The following is a 22,715-nucleotide window of genomic DNA, read 5'->3' as shown; positions in this document are numbered from 1 at the left end:
GTTTTTAAGGCCTGTGTGAAGTCTGCAGGACAATTAATTATATTGTCACTGGGAGCACAGGAAGGGTCTTCAGCGCAGGAAAAACCTGCTTATGCTTTTTTAGGTTAAGCTGTTTTCTAGTCGCCTTGTTTTGTACCCTCTGTAGGTTGTGAGTCTGAGCTATAAGAAGGTACATGTGTTCAGTATTGCAATAGCAAATATTAATAATTGTGATACAGGGTCCGAATTACACCGCAGCATTATCTTTTTTGCTGTCATCACTTAGAAATTCACACCTTTGAGCAGTCCATTGATCCCCTGGATAAATTATGGACAAGTGTACCATTAAACATGATGCTTGCGTTACAACTGTTTTGTGAAACTGACGTTTTTCTCGTGACATGTGACTGTGGCTCCGAGAAAGGAAAGGTCAGGTTGTAAGTTCTGCCCACTTTCAGGATCACAGTTTAAGATCTGATCAGCGTCTAATTTTTTTTTCTGTCCTTCATTAGATGCGTTCCAGACATTTAGGGGGATATTGACCTGAATGGTGAGTTTGGGTATTTTTTTGTGGCCATTTGGAATTGCCGGTTCTATTGCTTGATGAGTAGTGGATACTTGTCTTGGCCACTTGAATTATGCGATTCGGCAGCTTGAGGTTTTTTTGGCATAGTTATGAGTTAGTCCCTTAATCCATTATCTACTGCAAAATCTGAAGAGTTTAATCTGGAAAATGTTTTTGCTAGGTCAAATAGATGTAAGGTTACTAAAAAAATGTGGCAGCATATTTGAGTGCAGTAAAAGGCTCTTTGCAAAGGTTAGCTGCTCCTTTTTTATTTGCCTTTTTCTATATTTAGTTGTTAAACTGACACTAATGAGGTGACATTTTTGTCCAGGGAGTTCCCCTGATACGTGTACATATTGAACAGTAGCACTGACACCATCACTTGGGCTCAGATGTGCCATGCCGATGCCAACAGTTTGTTAGGTCTCGCCTTTTCCATTCCGAAGGAATGGGAAATGGCGAGAATTCAAGTGCTCAAAATACTTGTGAAACCACAGGTTTTTTCGTGCGGTTTTCTTCGAGTTCACGTGGCCACAGGCACGCGCTTTTGGGCCATAAACTTTCACAGCTGTTCCCCAGCTCCAGCACCTCCCCTCTCTCTCCCCGCACACAGCCTTACTTGGATTTCTCCTCCCCCTCCCCAGCCAGCTTCCCCCATGCCGTGTTCCCTCCCACCTTTCCTCCTCTCTGTCCCTTCTTTCATTCACAACTTGTTTAAAGCATCATGAAAGTGCTTCCCCCGTTTTTTCTCACTTCCTCAGCATATTTTTTCCTAACTTTAAAAAAAAAAATAATTTCCTCAACTTTGCCCTTCGAGCTGCAGTGCGATTTCACTTTTATAAAGCTTCACCCTTCCGACCGCTCTCCTGTGCATTTAAACTCCATGTTGCGCTCTCTTGTTTGTTTGCCTCCACCATTCCTTTGTTCTTTTTCCATGTTGCTTCCCCACCGCACCCTCTGTGTTGCTCCCCCACCCGTTTTGCATCACCTGACATTCCTGTTTCACCCTCGCCCTCATGTTGCATTCCTACTTCCTCCTCTTTACGTTCTTTTTCCACCCAGGTTACTTTTTTGTCTCTACTGAGCCAACTCGGATGGGTACACTAAAATGATTTTAAAAAACGGTATTTGGTAGGTTTGGCAGACGTGCACATACTTGGCCCACATGCCTGACAGAGCTTTCTTTTACCCCATAAGTCTGTATATCTCACTTGTGCATAAAATCCCCGAATGGTCCGTCCACGTTCCTCCTGCCAAGTTCGGTTTGTGTCGCTTCTCAACATACAGAGAGCCCTAGGTTTGGCTCGCATCACACCTCAGAGCTTCCACAAGCAGCTTGCAAGCACACTCAAATGGAAGGAATAGTTTTCTCTAATAAGTGGCACGAGACACCAACAATTTGAAAGGAGATTTCTAGCACTGGTGGGGCAAGTACTTGAATACTAACATCTAAAACTACTACTAAACCTACCTAAATGTGAATAAAAGGACCCGATTGAACTGCATTGACCATAATGCATTTGGTTGAGTTCTACGGGTTCAGTATGTGAATAACACCTGTGAAATTCTGAGCTGGACGGGAGTCACTGGGATGGACGCACTTATATCGTGTTTATTTGGTTTTTGTTCATAGTAAATTCATTCATTAATTCAGTACGGAAGCACCCGTAAATGAAAGCAACGCACTTCACCGATGATGGGCAAGAATCACGTTTTGTTGTTTTTATTTCATTTAAGCTCTCAAGTTGCAGGCAGCCCACACCCTCCCTCTCTATATGGTCCCTTGGGCCCATTTTCTGCTGCTTGGCGCATTCACACTGGCTATTTTCTTCACATGCATTGTTTAGTTTCAATGTACTTTTATGCATGGCGATTTACTCTATAATACATATTTTTGTGCATTTAAGTGCCACAATTCGTTTCTACTTCAGGGTCACTACCACGCAATTCTGGTACACCACCACATCAGTCAGGGATACCAACACATCACTCAGGGACACCACCACATCACTTAGGAACACACCCACGCCACTCAGGGACACAACCACGCCACTCAAGGACACAACAATGCCATTCAGGGACACCACCACGCCACGCAATTCAGGGACACCAGCACATCAGTCAGGGATACCAACACATCACTCAGGGACACAACATCAGTCAGGGACACAACAACATCACTCAGTGACACACCATCACTCAGGGGCACCAACACATCACTCGGGGATACCACCAAATCACTTAGGGACACATCCATGCCACTCAGGAACACCACCACGCCACGCAATTCAGGGACATCAGCACATCAGTCAGGGATACCAACACATCACTCAGGGACACAACATCTCTCAGGGACACAACATCTCTCAGGGACACCACCATATCATTCAGGGATACCAACACATCACTCAGGGACACAACCACATCCTTTTGGGCCACCATCACATCACTCACGGATACCACCATAGCACTTAGGGACACAACCACGCCACTCAGGCACACAACCACGACACTCAAGGACACAACCACGCCCCTGAGGCACACCAACACATCACTCAGGGACACCACAACATCACTCATGGATACCAACACAACACTCAGGGAGACAACAACATATTGTCTCCTACACAAACAACACAATACCTCCAAACCAAATGAAGAACAATACAAATACACAGAGATTATTTGACAAATTTAAAGAAAGGCTGTCCATGTAAGAAACACAGATTCACAACATGGAGCACTTGAACCATAAAACAAATATAATTAAGAGATATAGTCAATCCAAAATTTCACCAAAGAAATACATTTAAAACACTTGGGGAAATTACCAAAAAAAGGGAGTCTGGACGATTGCTTCATCGAAAGGGCAAGAGACTTCACAGCCTTACCAAAGTAATTTGAGACCGACAAATATGTATTTAGCTCAAACATAAAGCAAAACAAACGACAATTACCAGGCCTCCCAAAACCAAAATTAACAAGAGACTAAGATGGAGTTCAAGCTCATACGCTTTAAATCATGTATGTTTCAATAAAAAATACAACGCAATAAAAAAAAATTACAACTTGCCTGTCAGCCGATGCAGCAACCACACAGGAAACACGGCACGCCTTCCACAAACGGCGGGCACAAGGATCTGGGAATTTCCCAAATGACCAGCCCCAATTACAACGCTACGTAACGCTACGTAACACAATGTAGCAATGAGATTGGATGAAAAAAAGTCAATCAAAATGGGGGTGAAAAACAAAAAAAAAGACTAGACCGCTAACCTAAAAAACATAGGTAGCGTTAGGGGACAGTATCAATTGCGCCATTTTGAAAAAAATACACAAAAAGGGAAAAAGGACTCATTACAATACTATTACACACTCCATACACAAAGCACACAACAAAAAAAATACTATTATTTATAAGCCACTATACAAAACATACACACACACACACAAGCTCACACCCACACATCCATACAAACGTACAACACCCTCACACTCACACCCTCTCACACCCTCAACATCACACAACGTCAAACACTCTCACAACCCCACAAACAACCACACACTCACAAAACCCTCTGCTTCACACACTCCCTCAACATCACACAATCACCAAAGCTCTCAAACACCTCACACTCATAAACAATATCATCATCACAGACACTTTAAAACTCACACACCATCTCACACTCACACATACTATCACACAGCCGCACCTACACTCACCCACCCTCAGCCTCATAACACCTCACACACACACATCGTCACCATAACACACTCTACATCATACAAAGGCACACGCACACACCTTCATCCTCACAACACCACACACCATCGGAATACACACACCCTCCCCCTCACACCACCTCACACACATTCACCCTCACACACAATTACACTCAAAGACCCTTACACACCCTCAATAACATTCTCAAAAATCACACACACTAACACACTCACACACCCTATCAGCATCACACATCATATCACAATCAATCACCCTTTTCAAACTCACTCACACTCTCTCACATTACACAAATGTCACAAAAAGACGTTAATATTTCACTTCTGTTCTTTAATTTTCCTCACAATAAAATACACTGAACATAATATTTACAACAGTTTAAGCTATTGCCATTATAAATTACAATAACTTTTATTTAAGTATTAATTATTTAAAAAATGTCATAACCATTGTTATTTGTAATATCAATACATCTAAGTCACGTAAATACAAAACATTTGCATTACAAATACTATGAGTGTCACATTTGCAAAAGTTAAAAGTATTGGCATTGTAAATGACAAAACTATTAATTTCGCGACTTTCAAAACCAACACATAAATATAAAATGTGTCATTTACAAAACCAATAGCTCCAACTTTTCTACTGCGAGACCTATTGGCAACGCCAGTGCTTGTTTTTGTTGAGTGGCAGGAGTCTATCCAGTTAACGTTTACCTAGCAGGTATCTTGGCGCTAGGTCATCTTTCACCGGTTCTTCCCACATAATAATGCTCAGTCCTACATCTGCAGCCTTAGTCCTATTTTGCATCATCTTGAGCCTAATCCTATTGGAAGGAGCAAAGTCTTAAAGTTTTCCCTGAAACTGTTAAGATTTCCACTTGCTCGAATAGGGACTGGAAGCTTGTTCCACAGCTAGGCAGCCTTGATCTGGAAGGTCCTCCACCCACCCTGACTTTCCTGAAATTTTTAGTACAGACCAGATTAGCCGTAGCTACTACGTGTCCTGTAGTAGCTGAATTAAGTTTGTAGCAGCACTGGTCCAGTTCCCTTTAAAGCCTTGTATACCGCACACATTGTGTTTGCCTAGTGTCTGATTGGAAACATTGTGTGATCCCAGGGAACACTAAGCACTTATAAGCTTCTATAAAACAATCTTTCCCCAAGATATTGACATTTTTGGGACCTTGCATACATTACAGACTGGGGAAGGTGAAGATTGAGTCCTCTTGGGACAACAGACGAGATGCCTGGTGTCCCGCTGCAGCTTTCCCTTTTCATTGGAATTCCTGAAGGACGAAAGCAGTCTGGTTGTACTCCATGAGCTCCTCCGTTCATATTGGATGCTCTGGAGCCAATCTGTTTAGCCTTAACTTTGATCTCAAATCTGATTAGACAAAAACTTAGCTGAGATAACATGCAAATAAAGTATGAGTGACCGTCCTTCAGCTAATCCAATTTGATACCCAAATCTGGTCTTTTTGGACCTACTGGACAGTTATTTTAGGACCTGCGTTTTTGGGTAGAAGGGTTTTCTCGGCCAACTCTAAGTGCGAAATTTATTTAAATTTCTACCATGCCGACTAAATATTGAAATTGACAACTTCAGCTTTTTATGATTAAAAAAAGTCTAGGTACACCATTTATCTGGAGCCCTATCTAAACCTGGCCTATTTTGGTATAGGGTATGTTTGAGAAACCAGCTGCCCTTGAGTGACCTACCTTGTACCCGATGTAAGGAAAGCTTAGTGTAGCAATTCTCTCATCGACAAGCACCTCCAGCCTGTTTTACCCACTGCTGCTTAGCCTCCAGTTTGCACTCACTCGCTCACTCTGTACACAATCCTTTGCAATGCAGTAGGGCTCACATTTACAAGACTTTGAGCTATTGGCATTGTAATAGCTTAAACTCTCGCCATTGCAAGACCTATTGCATTGCAAATGCAATTTTTGGAAAAGCGCCCCATGCCGCGCTTTCACGGTAATGTCGCCCCCCCCGCCCCCTTTCTTTAGACAAGCTGCGTCTAAAGAAAGGGGCACGCCCGCCATTAAAGTGAAAGCGTGGCTTTGTCCACTTTTACAAAAGAAGCATCTGTTTGTCAAGTTGACAAACAAATGCTTTTTTAAAAAAAAGTGCCCTGTGCCGCGGTTTCACGTTAATAGCAGCTGCGCACCTTTCTTTACGCGGCTCGGCTAAAGAAAGGGGTGTGGCCGACATTAAAGTGAAAGCACCACATACTCCGCGTTTGGGCCGCAAGCACCAAACTAAAGGCACGGCCACCACTGCATCAGTTTGATGTGCTATGAAGAAAAAAAAAGCCTAGGGGGAATAGTGCCCTGCCAGCAACAGCAGGCAGGAGAAAAACATTTAAACAAATAGGAGGGACTACTAAGCCTATTGACCAATGAAAAGCCACAGTTTCCAAAGGACAATGACACAAACCAATGAAAAATATGGGTGGAGAGTGGGCTGAACTTCAAGTCCATACTTGAATACAGCATGCCTGTAGAGCAACACATGAGCTGCCCCGGCTTGACCTAAATACAGCCTCTTCCGTATCTGCTAGCCTCCCCAGGGACGAACCCTTCTTCTATTTAGAGAACAGGGCCATATGTAGTTCCTCCTCCTGGGTATTCCGCACCATAAAAATACTAAAACAACCTCCAAGAGCTTTCAGATACACTCACAGTTGTTGCCCTCGCATGAGAAACCCATTTAGCTGTGAAAGATGTAACGCTACTAAGTGGCAATATGTTATGTGCTAGTGCTTTAAAATTAGTAAAAGAAATGTATATTGACGCTTTATTCCCTTGCTCACAAAAGTTAGCTTGTATGCAGTGATCTCTAATAAACACCGATATGAGTTTTTAATCCACCGAGCCACATCGTTAAAGGGATTTTCTGGACATTAGAGCAGTGTTGGTTGGACTGGACATCATTCCTGACCACAGACCCACCCACCCACCCTTCCTCTAATCCCTGACGGGTTCTGGGCAAGTTGTAGTGGTATGTATGCAAGGAGTCCTATGTACGTGCTTACTTTCCCTTTGATGCCAGCTTCCTTGTTGTGAGCCTATTGCGGGGCTATATTTTTTAATCACCGCGTGATCGTTTTGCATAATATTCTGGACGGGGCCAAGAATCTGATTCAGGCTTGGAAGTCTGTCGGCTGTGCTGGTGAATTAAAAGTAAGGCTCGGTATGCAAATTGGTTGAAAGGCAAGGTCCTAGAAACATGCACAATTACCGGACTTCCCTGCCTCCAACTACCAGCAGCGTGGAAAATAAATGAATGGATTTGGTGGATGCCATGTGTTCGGTATGGGACTTGAGTTTTCAAGGGGCAGATTGGTCGAGCAGAGATAGTGTTCCCTAGGAGGTGAGGGTTTGGAACGCTGTTAGAGTATGGCACACAGTGATAAGATCCAAAGAAATATGCCACAGTCGAGCTATATTATACTAAGAGGTAAGTAATTTATTTATAGCTTAATAAAAATCATCTCAGTGTACACAACAAGAATTCAAATTTACATTTAACATGATTAAAACAACTGCTATCTATTTCTCAAAACGGGCACGGTAACTGTAACCTATTTAATTTTAAAAATCCAGTGCTAATATAGGCAACTTTTAAGACTGTCACTGCGAGAGCCGGTCACTTAAAGTGCGATGTAGTGCAAAGAGTTCTATTTCTTAAGGGTTCACAGTTTGCTGTAGAAGCCACCTTTTCACTTGCAGCTAAGACTTTATGGCCCTGCTAGAAACCAGATGTTGTGTCCGTTTAGACTTTTTCCAAAAAGTACTGCTCTTTATTTACAACCTCAAAATACATATCTGGTTAGACTAATACACACACAGAACCAGATGGCTTGTCATATAATTTCTTTTTTTTTAGTATTTTATTTTTCCTTTCTGACCAGCAACCACACAGCATGTTTCATCATATACAGTCATTTTCATAAAAAGAAAAATCAATTGACACTCTAATAATTAAATTGTAGGTTCATATAGACAGTCATTCTTTACATTATACAGTGCGTCGAATATCTATAATCGTAATCCTTTTACTCCTGAAGCCCCTTATCTCAGCTTCCCGCCCAGTCCTGCACCTCTTCCTGTCCTCAGCATGCCTCTTTTACTACAAACATCATCTCTCTAAGTGAAGAAATCGACATTTGTACAGAACATTTAGTCTGGGCCTGGACGCCAGTGGTATGTCTTCAGCGATGGTCTCTAGTGTCATCTTGCAATAGGTCATATCTTTGATCCAGTCTTTTAGTCTAGGTGGTCTCTTGCTGCCCCATCTGATCGCTACTCGTCGTTTTGCAAGAAGTAGCGCCACTGCCAAGAACTTCCTGCGTCTAGCGTATTTGAGTTTTTTGATTCCCAATAGGCATGTCAAAGGGGTGTTTGGGATGGTTTCCGATAGCATGGTGCTTAACGCATCAGTAACTTCATTCCAGTAGGTCTGCAAGCACGGGCAGGACCATGCCACATGTAAGAAGTCTGCACCTGCTGCATTGCATCGATAGCAAGAGTCAGTGACCCTAAGCCCTAGTTTGTGTAATTTTGCTGGGGTGTGATATATCTCATGAAGGAATTTAAAATGTATGATGCGCAAGTTACAGTTGGATGTAAGAAGTGTGAGTTGGGTACAACTGTATTGCCATTCCTGTTCATCAACTGGTATGCCCAGTGACCTCTTCCATCTACCCTTCGCTGCCAAGAGACCTTCAGCCTGTTCACTTTGAGTTGCGGTGTATAGTCGTGTTACAAAATTCTGGCGAGTTGGGGCCGTTAGCAGCACTTGTAACAATGCTAGCTGCTCAGGTTCAGCAGGGAACGTATTATATAGTGCTCTCATAGCCGTACGGAAGCGTAGGTATACAACATTTTTCATTGGGGTCTGATGTGCGCATAAGGCGGGATCTGACCATTTGAGAAATGTGTTCTGAGGGAACACTTGACTAAAAGTCCGGAATCTCATATCCTCGAGGAGCTTCTGCATTTTGGGTTCTTGGGTCACTGTGAGGTGAGGGTGATTTGTTGCTGGCAGAGCCCGTGCATATACTGGCAATTTGTTTGCTCTACGCGCCAATGCGTGCCATGCTCTCGAAGTGTTCTTGGCAATATGTATCGTATCATTTTGTGTATCCCGTATGGGGTTGGCTAGTAGCGCCATCAGCGGCACAGGAGAGACACTGTCGCTCTCCACCGCAATGTGTGGTATATACTCGTGGGGCCTCGTCCAATAATGTGCGTGTTGAGCTTATGCGCAAAGATAGTATAACTGAAAATCAGGCGCCTCAAAGCCGCCCAGGTGGTATGGTTGGGTAAGAACTCTCCAGCTTACTCTGGCCTATTTTCCGGCCCATGTTAGTTTCTGGAGTGTAGAACGTAATCTGTCAAAGAAAGCGTTTGTCAACCAAATTGGAACATTCCAGAACAGATACAGGAATCTGGGTAATATTAGCATCTTTTGAAGGGCTATCCTGTCTGCCATTGCAAGGGCATTTTTATCCACCTATCGACCTGATCCTTCAATCTAGACATTGCCTTTCCGAAGTTTTCCCTAATGACTATCTCTGGATCTCTGTGAATCCATATCCCCAGATATTTGACCGGATCGGTACACCATCTTAGGGGGTAGTCCAACTCTGGCTCCTCTGTAGCTGCGGTGAGTGGGATCACTACCGATTTGCCCCAATTGATGCAGAAGCCGGCGAATTGTTCGTATTGAACATACTCTCTGAGTGGGTTCAAATTCTTTTCCGGATGCGTAGTGTAGAGGACCATGTCATCGGCATATGGTGAAATGCCAATTGGTCAGAGACTCAATTGTAAAGCCGTGGTGGAATGTTTTTGCCGAATTTTACAAGCTAGCGGCTCAAGTATCAAGGCAAAGAGCATTGGTGACAGTGGGCACCCTTGCCTAGTGCCTCTTGTAATTAAGATCGGGTCAGACGTTAAACCGGTTATTCGTACTCGTGCCTTGGGTGTCTTGTATAATAATGAAATCCACTTTGCGCAAAATGGGGTTCCCCGAACCTTTTTTTAGAGTCACAAACCTGAACCTCCATTCCACGTAGTCCAATGCCTTAGCGGCGTCTAGCAGGGCGGCAGCCGCTGGCTCCTCCGGGTCCAATTGATGATAAAGGAAGAATATAGTGCGTACATTTTGGGCAGTAGACCGCGTCGGCATAAAGCCTGCTTGGTCCTGTAGGATTAAGTTGCAAAGGAGTATCTTGTTAGTTATCATTTTTGCCCAAATCTTTGCGTCTATGTTAATTAAGATAAAGGCCTATAGGTATCACATCGTTGGGGATCTTTACCCGGCTTTGGTAGTGCTATCAGTAACGCTTCATTGAGAGTGGTTGGTAGTGTACCTTCTTCATACGCTTCCTCAAGCATTTCTGCAAAGTGTGGCACAAGTAAATCTCGGTGTTCTTTGTAAAACTCTCCCGGGAGCCCATCTAGGCCAGGAGCCTTATTATTAGGAAGGGAGTTAAAGGCCTCTATTATTTCATCCTTGGAGATTGGAAGACAGAAATATTGTCTATGAGTATCGGACAGCCATGCAAGTTCTATATCATCCAGGTATTGCCATATATCCGGAGTGGGGTGTGTGATGCGGCCCGTATACAATTGAGTATAGAATTCAGTAAAGCAGTTTAGTATGGTCGGCGTGTCGTACACAGAAACATTCTGAGCGTTTTTTATTTCAGTAATGTGTGTCATGGAGTGTGCAGGTCTGACTTTGTATTATGTGAGTAACAAGGACCCCCTGAACCATGTATACAGTGATTCCTAGGACAGGGATATATCATTTGAGTATTAACATTCCTAGGCAATCTATAATATATACATTAATGTATAGCACCATGCATAATCTATGAAGAAAACATCCACAATTTGTATGACAGTGCCCTACCAGGTTTGCCTCCCTCGCCATAGTTCCGCGCTACATTTTTGCGTGAAATGTATTTGGCTTCGTCAGCTTTATATTTCCTCATATGTGTCAATGTGTTTCCTTATTTCCGGCCAGCAAGGAGTCGGATGGGGTCTCCTCATACCTGCGTTATAGTGTCAGAATGTCTCTTTCCGTTTTCGCCAATTGTTCCTGTATGTCCCGCGTGTGTGCCCATGCAGTGTTCACGTATAGTAACCTTAAATGCCTCCCAGAGTGTTCTTGTACTATGGACAGAGCCAGTATTGTGTTAAATAAAGGTCAATATGGCCTGACGCAGTCCCTCTCCTTTAATGCTGTTTGTCTCAGTCTCCATGGAATATGCGTTGGTATTTCTAGTCTGAGTTTGACCAGTGCTTGATCAGATAATGTCTTAGGCATGTGTGATATCTCTGTAGCCCATGTACTTACATCTTGTGTTACCAACCAGTAATCGAGTTTGGACCATGTGAGGTGTGTTGACGTTCCCTCCCGTTTATCTGGGTTCCTCTGCCTCCATATATCCACTAAGTTCCAATCAGACAACCTATCCCGGAGGACTTGGCCGAACGTTTGCCATACCTATCCAGCCCAGTTGACCTATCCATTGCGGGGTCCAAACATGTGTTAAAGTCACCCCCCCACCCTCAAATCATGGTGCCTGGTTGCATATGCCTCAGTGTCGACCATATTTTGACATAAAATGAAGGGTCATCTGTATTTGGGCCATAGACGTTCACTATAGTTAAGATTAAACCCCCAAAGTTGCCTTGCAGTTTCACGAAGCGTCCCTGGTCGTCCTGCACTGATTTAAGGTGAGTGAAGGGTACAGTGCGCCTTACCCATATTAAGACACCTCTAGCGTAGGACGAGTAAGAGGACATCAGTCGAAAGGATGCCCACCGTGTTCCAATATGTCGTGTCTAAGTACGCCACCACCTTGCGCATTTTCTTTGGGTTGTGTAGCCCCGTACATTCCAGGAGAGGAGAGCCAGTGGTCTTCGATCTGTAAGGCAATCACTCATAGTGAGTGTCGAAGTCGGGTATCACCCCTATATGCACTTGCTGTCGAAGAGTGTGAGTCTCTAGCATTTCAGTCATCAAGCTGCTGGTCAGATTTTTCCAACTACTCAGAACCACCCCCATCCACTCCACTACCCTAAACCAAGTGGAGACATCCTTTACCACAGTACCCATCATGACCCACAACAAACAACATAACGAGGAACAAAGGAAAAGCATAATGCCATAAACTGTGCGATTCACTCGTGGGGGTCGGAGCTGCCTACCCTTTACCTGCAACGTAAGTTACATGAGTTTGCGCACCCTGCAACATAGTATCATCATACCCACACCCATTATTGTCCTTTCCCATATATGAGGCCTTTTGGGTAGCATCCTTTAACATCTCTACTGGCCCAGTGCCAGCCATGTCATATCCTCACATAACAAACATGACTCATAAAATACTTTAGCATTTGTCCACTTATCTGGAGTCGCGGTCTGCGGCAAGCTTATGCATAGATCGCCAGTGTGCATCACCCTATAGTCCCCGGGTCGCACCCGCATTCTCAGCACTCCAGCAGTCAAAATGTAGTCCTGCAACCAGATCATTCCACATCCGACATTGTGGGCTGTTCGCCTTGTTCGCTTTGTGGTGATCTCCGCACTCCTGGTTTCCCTTTTTGTTTGAAGAATTTTTGCACTTCTGCTGAGTCGTTGAAGATCCGCGTTTTGCCTTCAATAGTGATTTTGAGTCTTGCCGGATATAGCATTGCGTAAGGTATGTTAAGCTCCCACAATTTCTGCTTGGCATCTATGAATTTCTTCCGCTCTTCTTGTACCGCTGAGGTACAATCGGGGTATATGGAGATGTCCATCCCTTCATGGGTTAGCTTCCCCAGTTCTCTGGCCTTTCGTAGCGCCGCAATCTCTGTAATTCAATAGTTTGGCTGTGATGGGCCTCCGTCTGGACCCGGTAGGTGGTTTCGGAGCCGGTGTCCTATGTGCTCTTTCGACAATGAATACTTCCGAAAAAGTGTCTCGTCCTAGCATGGAGATCAGCAATTTCTCGACATAGTGTTCCATCGGGCCTGTATTTGTCGTTTTCGAAACGCCCATCAGACGGAGGTTACTTCTCCTGGATCTGGCTTCTAAATTTTCCGTCTTCGACGCCATCGCCGCCAGCTGTTTTTCTACCTTCATTTGCTTCGCTTCCATTTGTACCTGAGAGTCTTTGGCCTCCGAGAGCCGCTGTTCCGCCACATCCAAACTTTGTGTGCTTATCTAAGTGTTCTTACATTCTGTCCACCCTGTAAGTTAGGGAATCAATCTTTCCATCTATGCTCGTAAGTGAAGTTTGTATGGTGTGGAACATGGATTGTATGGCGTCATTCATAAATCGCTCCAGCATCTGTGGGTGTAAGCGGGAGCGGATTCTGTGTCTCCTTGGTGTTGTCCTGTTGTTTCTTGGCCTGGTCAAAGGTTCTCTTTGGTTGATTACGATCCTGCTTCCCCATCTTGTGGCAGTTATTTGTTATCAAAGTCTGGTTCAGACAGTCGAAACATAGGAAGGCACTGAAGGAGTGAGATCCCCTTATGGGATTAGGTGCGGGCCCCGTTTCGGGCAGTGCCACTAGCATGTAGGGTATGTAGTACAGCCCAGCGGTAGTGGCGTCTTGCTCTCCGTTCCAGCGCCAATCCACAGTCTTTCAGCCCCCGGCCACCTGGTGTTCTGTTGGGTTCGCCCCACATCTCGGTAGGTGCTGACTATCTTTTTCGTGTGTTCTGTCGTCGTGGTCCCGGCAGCAGGCCTGGCCCGCACAGTTGATGGTCTGCAATAGATGCAGGCGAATACGGCAGTATTGCACGCCAGCAGTGTTGGTAGCAGTTGGGCAGGGCAGCCCGGTCGCTCGCTGCTACACACAGTACATTGCCACCACGTTCCAGCCCACTGGTGGTTAAACAGTAAGTCGCGGGGTGTCTCATGCGCGCCACTTGCCCAGCGTCCGGTATCCACTCCTCTGTATTGTGGACGCAGGGCCGCCTCGCCTCACTACCCACCAGGCAGCCTTGCAGCCTTGTATGCAGGCCTCAACCCACTATATAGGCCCCAGGGGCCGAGCCCAACCGTGGCCCCAATTCGCCTCGGGGTCCGCCTCAAGCTCTCGTCTGCCCAGGTGTTTATCGGGCGAGGGGGCGCCGCATCATCCACAAGTCACTCCCGGCCCACCACCGACGTCCGATACTGCATGCCTCTGCAATGTTTTCACCCTCTCAGGTCCTCCATGTAGCCCGCTCTCTCCCCAGGCTCGCAGCCGCTGTGCAGGGCGATACGCCACCTCCCCAGGCTCCCGGCACCTACCTTGAGCCAGATCAGTGTAGCGCGAGTCCCCAGGCAGCAGGCGGGAGTCTCCGTCTGTCGCAGCCGCCGTGTGTGACACGCGTCGCGGGTTAGCTCCTCGGCACTCCCAACGGCCCGCGGTATGCGACAGTGCGGGTTTAGATGGATATAAAGGATGTTTTTGTAGGATTACATGACCTCAGGCGAGGAGCTCGCTTAAGCAGCCGCCATCTCGCTTCCCGGCTTGCTCCGCCCCCCAGCTTGTCATATAATTTCATATGTACTTTTTGCATTTCTATATTCAAGTACTTGTTGACACTGGAAGATCCTCCTGTATGGTAATCAGGCTAAAGTGCCAGCCTGCAATGAGTGCCAATATCATGGAAAACTGGTATCCTGGCTTTTATTTTGTTCCCAACATCATGCTAGTCTCTCATGAACGCAGTGCGTTTACAAGTTGGGTCCAAACTACCCCAGTTTGTTTCAGTCCCAAGTTCCTCTTGTCAAAGGAAAGGAGTGCTCTAAAGAGTACACTTGGAGGTGATCTGTAGCTAGGGCGGTTGTCTGTCTCACATTCAGTCTTGTCGTTGAGGGGACCTCATCTTAATACTTCTAGCTGAGGCAGCTAAGGGGATCTGCCTGAAGACCCTAGAAGCCTCCCTGCCTACTGAGAGAAGGAAGGAATGTGCCTGGCGCTGTAGGAGGAAGCGACAGACCAGAAGATGAAGCCCAGCATGTACCTGGTATGAGGAGCACCTGTAGGAAGTTGAAAAACCCAAAATGACCCCTGTTGTGAAGGGTCACCCTCTGCCCTCCAGTCTCTCTGCATAGTTCATGAGAAGCTGTAAATAGGACTGTACTAGTGTGTCATTCTTTGTTTCCTGATAGCCTGCTATTGGCTGAGTGCCTGATGCCACAGCACCAAGGAGAAGGTGATTGAATTGCTGCTGAATCGGGAGGACCCAAACCAGTCTAAAGACTGCATCTGCCTACAGACACCCTATAGAAGACTCGCCTTGGAAGCCTTAACTTTTGCAAGCTGAAGTCCCAGTTTGAAGCCAATGCCGTAAGGCTGCTACTGCCGAAGACTGGAGCAGCAGTGTAAGCTTGCTGGCAGAGTTAGTCTTGTGAAGATCTTCTTGCTTGGTGTAGCCACTGAACTTATCTACAAAGGAGGACTTAGCTGTTTGGGCAGTAACGCCAATCCTAGTCTACTGTGCAGCCTGGACGGCTGCCAATCATTGCCAGGTAATTGCGGGGTTTGGTAGCACCATTGGCTATGAGAAAGACTGATACACATAGGCAAATCTGCTACTCCCGCTTGAGATTTTTAGGTACAAAATCTGCTAAAGCTCTTGAACTCAGCTACACACTTAACTTGTGAAGGCTTTTGAATAATTCTAGCCTTTTCTGTAATATACTGTGGAATATAACAGCGGAATAATGACCACAGGAAGTAAGATGGCTACTGGGGAAAGAGAGGTTGGCACTTGCCTCAAACTTCAAGCACAACTTATGACAACTCTTTTATAACTAATTAATTGGATTGTGTATTATTTTAGCTCTGCTAAGAGACTAAAATTCCTTCATTTTCATTACGGACCGCATTGGGCTGGACATGACATTTTTGTGTTTTTATTTTGTTTGACTGCTGAGTTTTGAGCTCCTAACTTACACTACCTCTCTGAGAAGCCTTTGACTGCTTGTGCTTGCTACCCCAGAAGTAAAGTGCTGAAAGGGTTGTAGTTGGACTACTTTGCAGAATCATTTTTAGAGCGGACCCAAGACAGCAATGGCAAATTACCACAATCATCACGGCTGAGGCATGGCTGGTGATTAGTAGCCTGATCAGCCTTGTGCCCGCCCCCCAGCCTCCAAATTGAGTCTGTCAGTCCTGTAGACACTTTGGATTCTATGTAATGTGACCTGTGTGCCTAAGGGTGCAGTGGGTGACTTGCCCACTCAGATCATGTTCCCCACAACTAATATATTAGTCTGTATCAATACTAGCAAACTCCTAAAGCATGCATGATAACCGGTTTATTCAACACAATCCCATGCAGGACTTTGGTTTTGTGTCCTTTCTCATGCCAGTATATCATGTTGAGAATATTCTTTAGTTGAAGAGGTGTATTATTCTTTGTTAAATTTCAATAAAAGTTATTATAAACCGTTGTGGAGAAAACAAGGTCCCCATTTATGCATACAAGTCGTATTCTTTTAAAAGAAAAGAATACATTATTGAAGTATCAGTATAATTGCCATGACAACTTAATTTTGTATAACTGGGGAAGAGATGTAGCCTACCAGCAACTGCTGCAGATGTTTTTTTAACTGGGGAATCGAGTTCTAGTCTTGTCATTGACTCAACATCATGTGATTCTGGACAAATCACTTAACCTCTCGATGCCTAAAAAAAAAAAAAAATCTGACCTGAATCTGTAATGTAATCTGGTACTCCGATAAGATAACTTTGTTTGCATGATTACTTAAAATGATTGCAATGAAATAAATAATAGAAGTGTCTTGACTTTTCCAAAGTTAGGACCGAAAGTTGCAATTAGATTGTTGTAATTATACTAGATTTGCACCCTGTATAAAGAAAAATTGTTTAAATGAATTTTGTTAGATTTAAAAATTATAAAAAAATGAAAAGTAGAAGATCACGAAATTCAGTATTATAAAAGTTAATAGTTGACTCTCCAATAAAAAAAGAAGATGCTGCATGAGAAGTTATCTAGACAGCCGAGATGATGTTTGCTGCTGGCCACAGTACAATTAGTCTTTAACTCCAGATCCAGATGGATGGTTCTAATGCTCAGAGTGGTGAACCAGAGCATAAATATGAAGTCTGGGGACTTAAGGGTCTCAAGTGTTGGGAAAGGAAGATTTTCAGCTGTATAATGGATGAGTTCGCAAAAATGTTGTACAGTGTCTATGTGGAGAACCTTTTGGTTAGAATGTGTTGGTTCGTGCAGTTTTTTTCCCACTATCTCCATAAAATTACAAAACGACAGATCAACTGAACATCTCCACATTCAAAACATGCTTTCACTACCTGCCGACATTTCTTAAATATGGATTTTAACAACAGTCGGTGTTCAGATTGCAGTTTTCCAAAAATGCATAGTAGATGGAGTACATTCTCTTTTGCTTTCCCACATAGGTGGCAGATAGTTGATGTCTGTGTTCATTTCCAAAGTGGCAGGTGCAGCAGGGTCGAAGGATACCCATTTGGAAATGAAGATCTTTTTTCTTAATTCAGTTTGTAAATCCAGCACCTTTATAAGGTTGAGAGGAGGGATTAGTGTAGCTCTGCATGACGAAGCATCCGTTGACCCGTTCTACAAACACTGCCTTGTCTTCCACCCTTTTCATAGTCTTATTAACAAGATGTTTGAAGCTTTAATTTGGTACTCAGATAAAGCGATCTAATGCCCTAGGGCGAAGTTTGCGCTACACAAAAAAAGCTGACAACATTCTTTTGTAATTCATTGTTTTTAGATAGAAAAGATAGGAAAGAAAAAAGAAGAGCAAGAAAAAAAGAAATAAAAGACCAGTGTCTTCACTTAAGTTAACCATTGGCATGTTAAATCAACTATATAGTGTTGATAAAACCACTGATATAAAATATTATGTCTAATATTATTGAAGTTTGTAAAGTCATGTTGTTTTCCTGACTTCTTGGCTGTTCAGAGTCTAAAAGTATTGGAAAGATAAGATGTCAGCATGGACTGGAACATGTCTCTAGACATTAGTAAAGAAAGGAGTAGACTGAATCCTCTCCACCTTGAGGTTGAGACAACCTCATTCCACCAAGCAGTAAAAGACAGCTTCCAGTTTTCAGTAATTTACTGAAGAGAGAATGGACTAATCCTTAAACTGCTCTACAATCGACTTTGAATAGAAGAGTATGTCAGCATTAAATATATTAGTAAATTGTGACCATACTTGACCCCAGAACTGTTCAGTTAGATGACAAAATATGAGAATAGCTATCAGTACTCATTTTACAAGGTCAGTGTTCATTTTAGAGAATTACTCATGGAAAGCATCCATGGGATTTTTATATTAAATTACTCTAGATAGGGGGATATTAAACCTTTCGCTTGAAGCTGAAGAGTTTATCATCCTCAAATAATTGCTGAACCTATATAAATCCTTTTTGTTTCCAAGATTTCCAGTACAGCTGGATGTGTTAATATGAATCCTGTTATTATAACAGACAGAGGACAATTAGGATAATGCACACCTCAGTTTTCCTTATAAAGTTACATCTAGCACAAAGTTAACCTAGCTTTGTCCAAGGTGAAACTCAAATACCATAACAAATTAAACAGTAAGTAATACCAAGATTTAGAAAAAATATTGAGTAAGTTAAGCACTAATGTCGAGATGGTATGTAATATAGGAACCATTAGTATTGTATTGTGCTAGCCTATCCCACCAGGACCATCTATCATTGAGTTCTATAATTATTTTTTAATATAATCTAAATTGTGTTTAATTGCAATGAAAATGATAAACCACAACCCAATTTCTTTTAATTTTAGTGTTATTCTGGGTTAAATAAAAATTGTGGAACATTCTTTTCATACAAAATGCAAATAAGGGTAAAATCAAGCTACCTGCGTAAGCAAATATAATTCTGTAAAATCTCTCCTTCTGTAAAATATTGAATATTTTACAGTAGAAGTCTTTACAGTGTTTATGAGATCTCCTTCTGCTAACCAATCCGAATCGCTTTCCATTCCATCTGCTTTCTGAACATCTAGGTGTGCGACATGGGTTTTGCGTGAATTTGGAATGCGGGTAGTCAGTTGTCACTCAAATATCTTTTCTAAATATCCCTTGAATATGTTCCCCAAAGATATTCACTTTATGATTACTTTAAAGGTTCAGTAACTATTGGTTTCGAACTAGTAGTTTTTCATATACATGAGCTAAGCTAAATAGAGTTGTTGAAAGCCATTCAACAGGAGAATGGAAATATCACATTTTGATCCTTTAAACTGTCTAAACACTAATACTGTTCCTGCCAACAGAGGTTAGTAGCAGTGAATATATCTGACATGTGCTGCTTTCCTTCCACAGCGATGCATAGAGATGGAAGATAGCATTGAGCAGGAAAGGAAAGGGTACAAGGCCAACCTTACAGCTATGGAGACTCAGACCAAGAACATGGAGGTGAAAGCACGCAACTATGCAGACCACAGTAAGTTGCCACATTTTACATGCGGTATCCCCATTCTGAAGAGCATGAGAATGTTATAATGAGTTGGTCAATGTCATGGAGCCTTCCTTCCATTTCATTGATCAGGCCTAGCACAATGTGACTCAATCCAGTAATGAGCAGTGTAACTACATAAAATCCCAAATTGTGACACTGCCAGACGTGGTGGGAGTGCATTAGATAACAGTGAGAGGGGCATTCCACCTTGTTTCAATACCTGGCAAACTCAGATGTCTCTAGAATCTTCTTACCCCACTTTTTGCTCATTGATCAGTAATGGAGCAGTCTTGCAAGTGACTCATCTTAATCTCAGAATGTCCTTAATTCCCTTTAAGTGCAAGGTGATAATTTTCTTTTCATTTGTTTATAATAACTCTAGTTTTGTAACACAAACCTATTCTAATTGATTCAAGAACCCCAGATTTTTTCAAAATGCCTAGGGAATCCTCTCCCCATGTACACTCGACAGACTTCTCTGCTCCAGTCCATCAGTTCTTAACCTTTCGAATTCTGTGGGCTCCTCCTGAATTACCACTATACGCTGGGGACCTCTGCAAAGCAATTTCTACTATTTGAACCTTAAAACAATAGACAAAAATGCAGGAACAAGTATACAACAAACAAATACATATAAAATGAATAACACAAATAAAAAGAAATAAAGTGACATTTTAAATGGAAAGGGTAAAACCTTTCAGAATTGTTTTGTTTCTAAAAGATAGAGGCATCATACATTCTAGCATATCCTTGTCTTTTTTTGCTACTAATGCATACTCCTTTTGAGTGCGTGTACCATTGCTTGAATTAAGGGCCACCAATCGTCCTTACTAGATTCCGTTTTTCATTGTTGTGCTGCTCCCACAAATAGTCATGGATAACAAAATTTTTTGCCTCCAATTTCAAATTCCTTCACAGTCAAAAACCTTGTAAAAATTCAAACTTTTTTTTTTTATACATACTTGATTATCTGCCAATATTATTTAATTTTCTAATCCCAGATTAAGAATCACTGCTCCAGTGAATATTTATACACTATTCTTGAAGCCTAGGAATCTCTGCATGAATTATCATTACATAAGCAGTGCGAGACTATTAACCAACATTCTAAAGTATCTTGGCACAACTAGGTGGCACCCCTTCTACATGCCAACCATTATGTTGCTATTATCTTCGATAGTTATTTCATTTACCAAAACAGAAGATCTTACATTTTTAGCCAGATAATTTCAATCTTCGAGCACTGCCACAAAATATGAAAAAACATTCACTATACCCACACCTTCTTACAAACAGTTCTTTTTGTAGCTTCTCAAATTGATTTAATTTAGTATGTGTAATCTATACTAATATAATAAAGAGAGAGCCAAAACCTTTGAGGCTGGTAATCTCAGGAACCACAGCACCAATCACAACACCCAATACAGCGTTGGAAAGGGCAGTTGCAGCAGAAGGACATAGGCTATGCAGACGCCCACCATATACATTTAAAAGGTAAAAGAACCGTGCCAGCAAAGTAGTCCCTTGTGGGCGTGTCTGCGTTGTGCTGTGGGCGAGTGCTGGGGGCCTGACAAACGCTGGGGGTGTGTGGTATGTTCCGCCCTTCATGCCATGTCTCATATTGTGTGCTGTGGGCATGTGCTGGGGACGTGGACGGCGCGCGGGATTACGGAAAAAAAAGCGAGCGATGTGCCCAATATTCCATTGTTTTTTCTTCCCAGGTTCTGTACATTCCAGCTCCGGGTGTCCACCCTGCTCCCTTTAAATACCCCTGCACTCCATAATTGTTACCCACCCTTACTCCTTAGAATACCCAAACACCCTTAAACACTAACCCATCTTAACCCTATAAATATACCTTGTACCCCAAAACCCAAACCTATCCCTAAACCCTAAAAATACCCCTGTACCCCAAAACCCAAACCTAGCCCTGAACCATATAAATACCCCTGTACCTCAAAACCCAAACTTACCCCTGAACCCTAAAAATACCGCTGTACCCCAAAACCCAAACCTAGCCCTGAACCCTAAAAATACCCCTGTACCCCAAAACCCAAACCTACCCCTGAACCCTAAAATACACCTGTACCCAAAACCCAAACTTAGCCCTGAACCCTTAAAATACCCCTGTACCCCAAAACCCAAACCTAGCCCTGTACCATAAAAATACCCCTGTACCCCAAAACCCAAACCTAGCCCTGAACCCTTAAAATACCCCTGTACCCCAAAACCCAAACCTAGCCCTGAACCCTTAAAATACCCCTGTACCCCAAAACCCAAACCTACCCCTGAACCCTAAAAAATACCCCTATACCCCAAAACCCAAACCTAGCCCTGAACCATAAAACTACCCCTGTACCCCATAACCCAAAACTATATCTGAACCCTTAAAATATCCAAACACCCCAAAACATATACCTCAGTACCCCAAAACATATACCCCTATACCCATACTTACCTTATCCAAACATTAAAAAAAACATGCTTTTACCATTCATGCATTTACAACTAATTTCGTTGTAAATGTATGCGTTTTAAAAGCATATAAAATGTAATGCCATGCGTTATAATGACATTGCGGAGTCATGGTACTTTCGTAATGAAAGTATGCGGAGTGATGGTATGCGGAAAGAAAGTTGCGGAATAAAGGGTGTTTACCCTCCCCCGGTAAGTACATTGGTGGCACAGCGGCCCACATCTCCAGCAACATACTCGTATTTTTTCACCACCAATTTGAAAAATGCACAGGTCTCTCTCATTGATGGCCAGCACCGACATACACTTTTAGACACACCTCCTGCCTCAAGTTCTAGAATTGCGAACCTTAGAGCTGGAGAGCTACATTCGAATCCCGGCAGCAGCTCAACATCCTGTGATTCCAGGCAAATCGCTTTGTCTCCTGTGCCTA

General features: G+C 43.2%; 1 protein-coding gene across 4 annotated transcripts in view; it reads left to right on the top strand.

Moving 5' to 3' along the window:
- Window positions 1-22,715, top strand: part of LOC147701782 (C-Jun-amino-terminal kinase-interacting protein 4-like) — an 861,003-nt gene that overhangs the window by 166,022 nt on the left and 672,266 nt on the right. For all 4 annotated transcript variants that reach the window (XM_086930413.1, XM_086930411.1, XM_086930412.1 and 1 more), the window contains exon 3: window positions 19,672-19,792. In XM_086930413.1, coding sequence (XP_086786539.1) covers window positions 19,672-19,792 — 121 coding nt within the window. The remainder of the gene's footprint in view (window positions 1-19,671; window positions 19,793-22,715) is intronic.

This window comes from Lissotriton vulgaris, chromosome 7 (genome assembly GCF_964263255.1).
Source record: "Lissotriton vulgaris chromosome 7, aLisVul1.2, whole genome shotgun sequence".
NCBI lineage: Eukaryota > Metazoa > Chordata > Amphibia > Caudata > Salamandridae > Lissotriton > Lissotriton vulgaris.
This window is presented reverse-complemented; position numbering and strand designations above follow the sequence as displayed.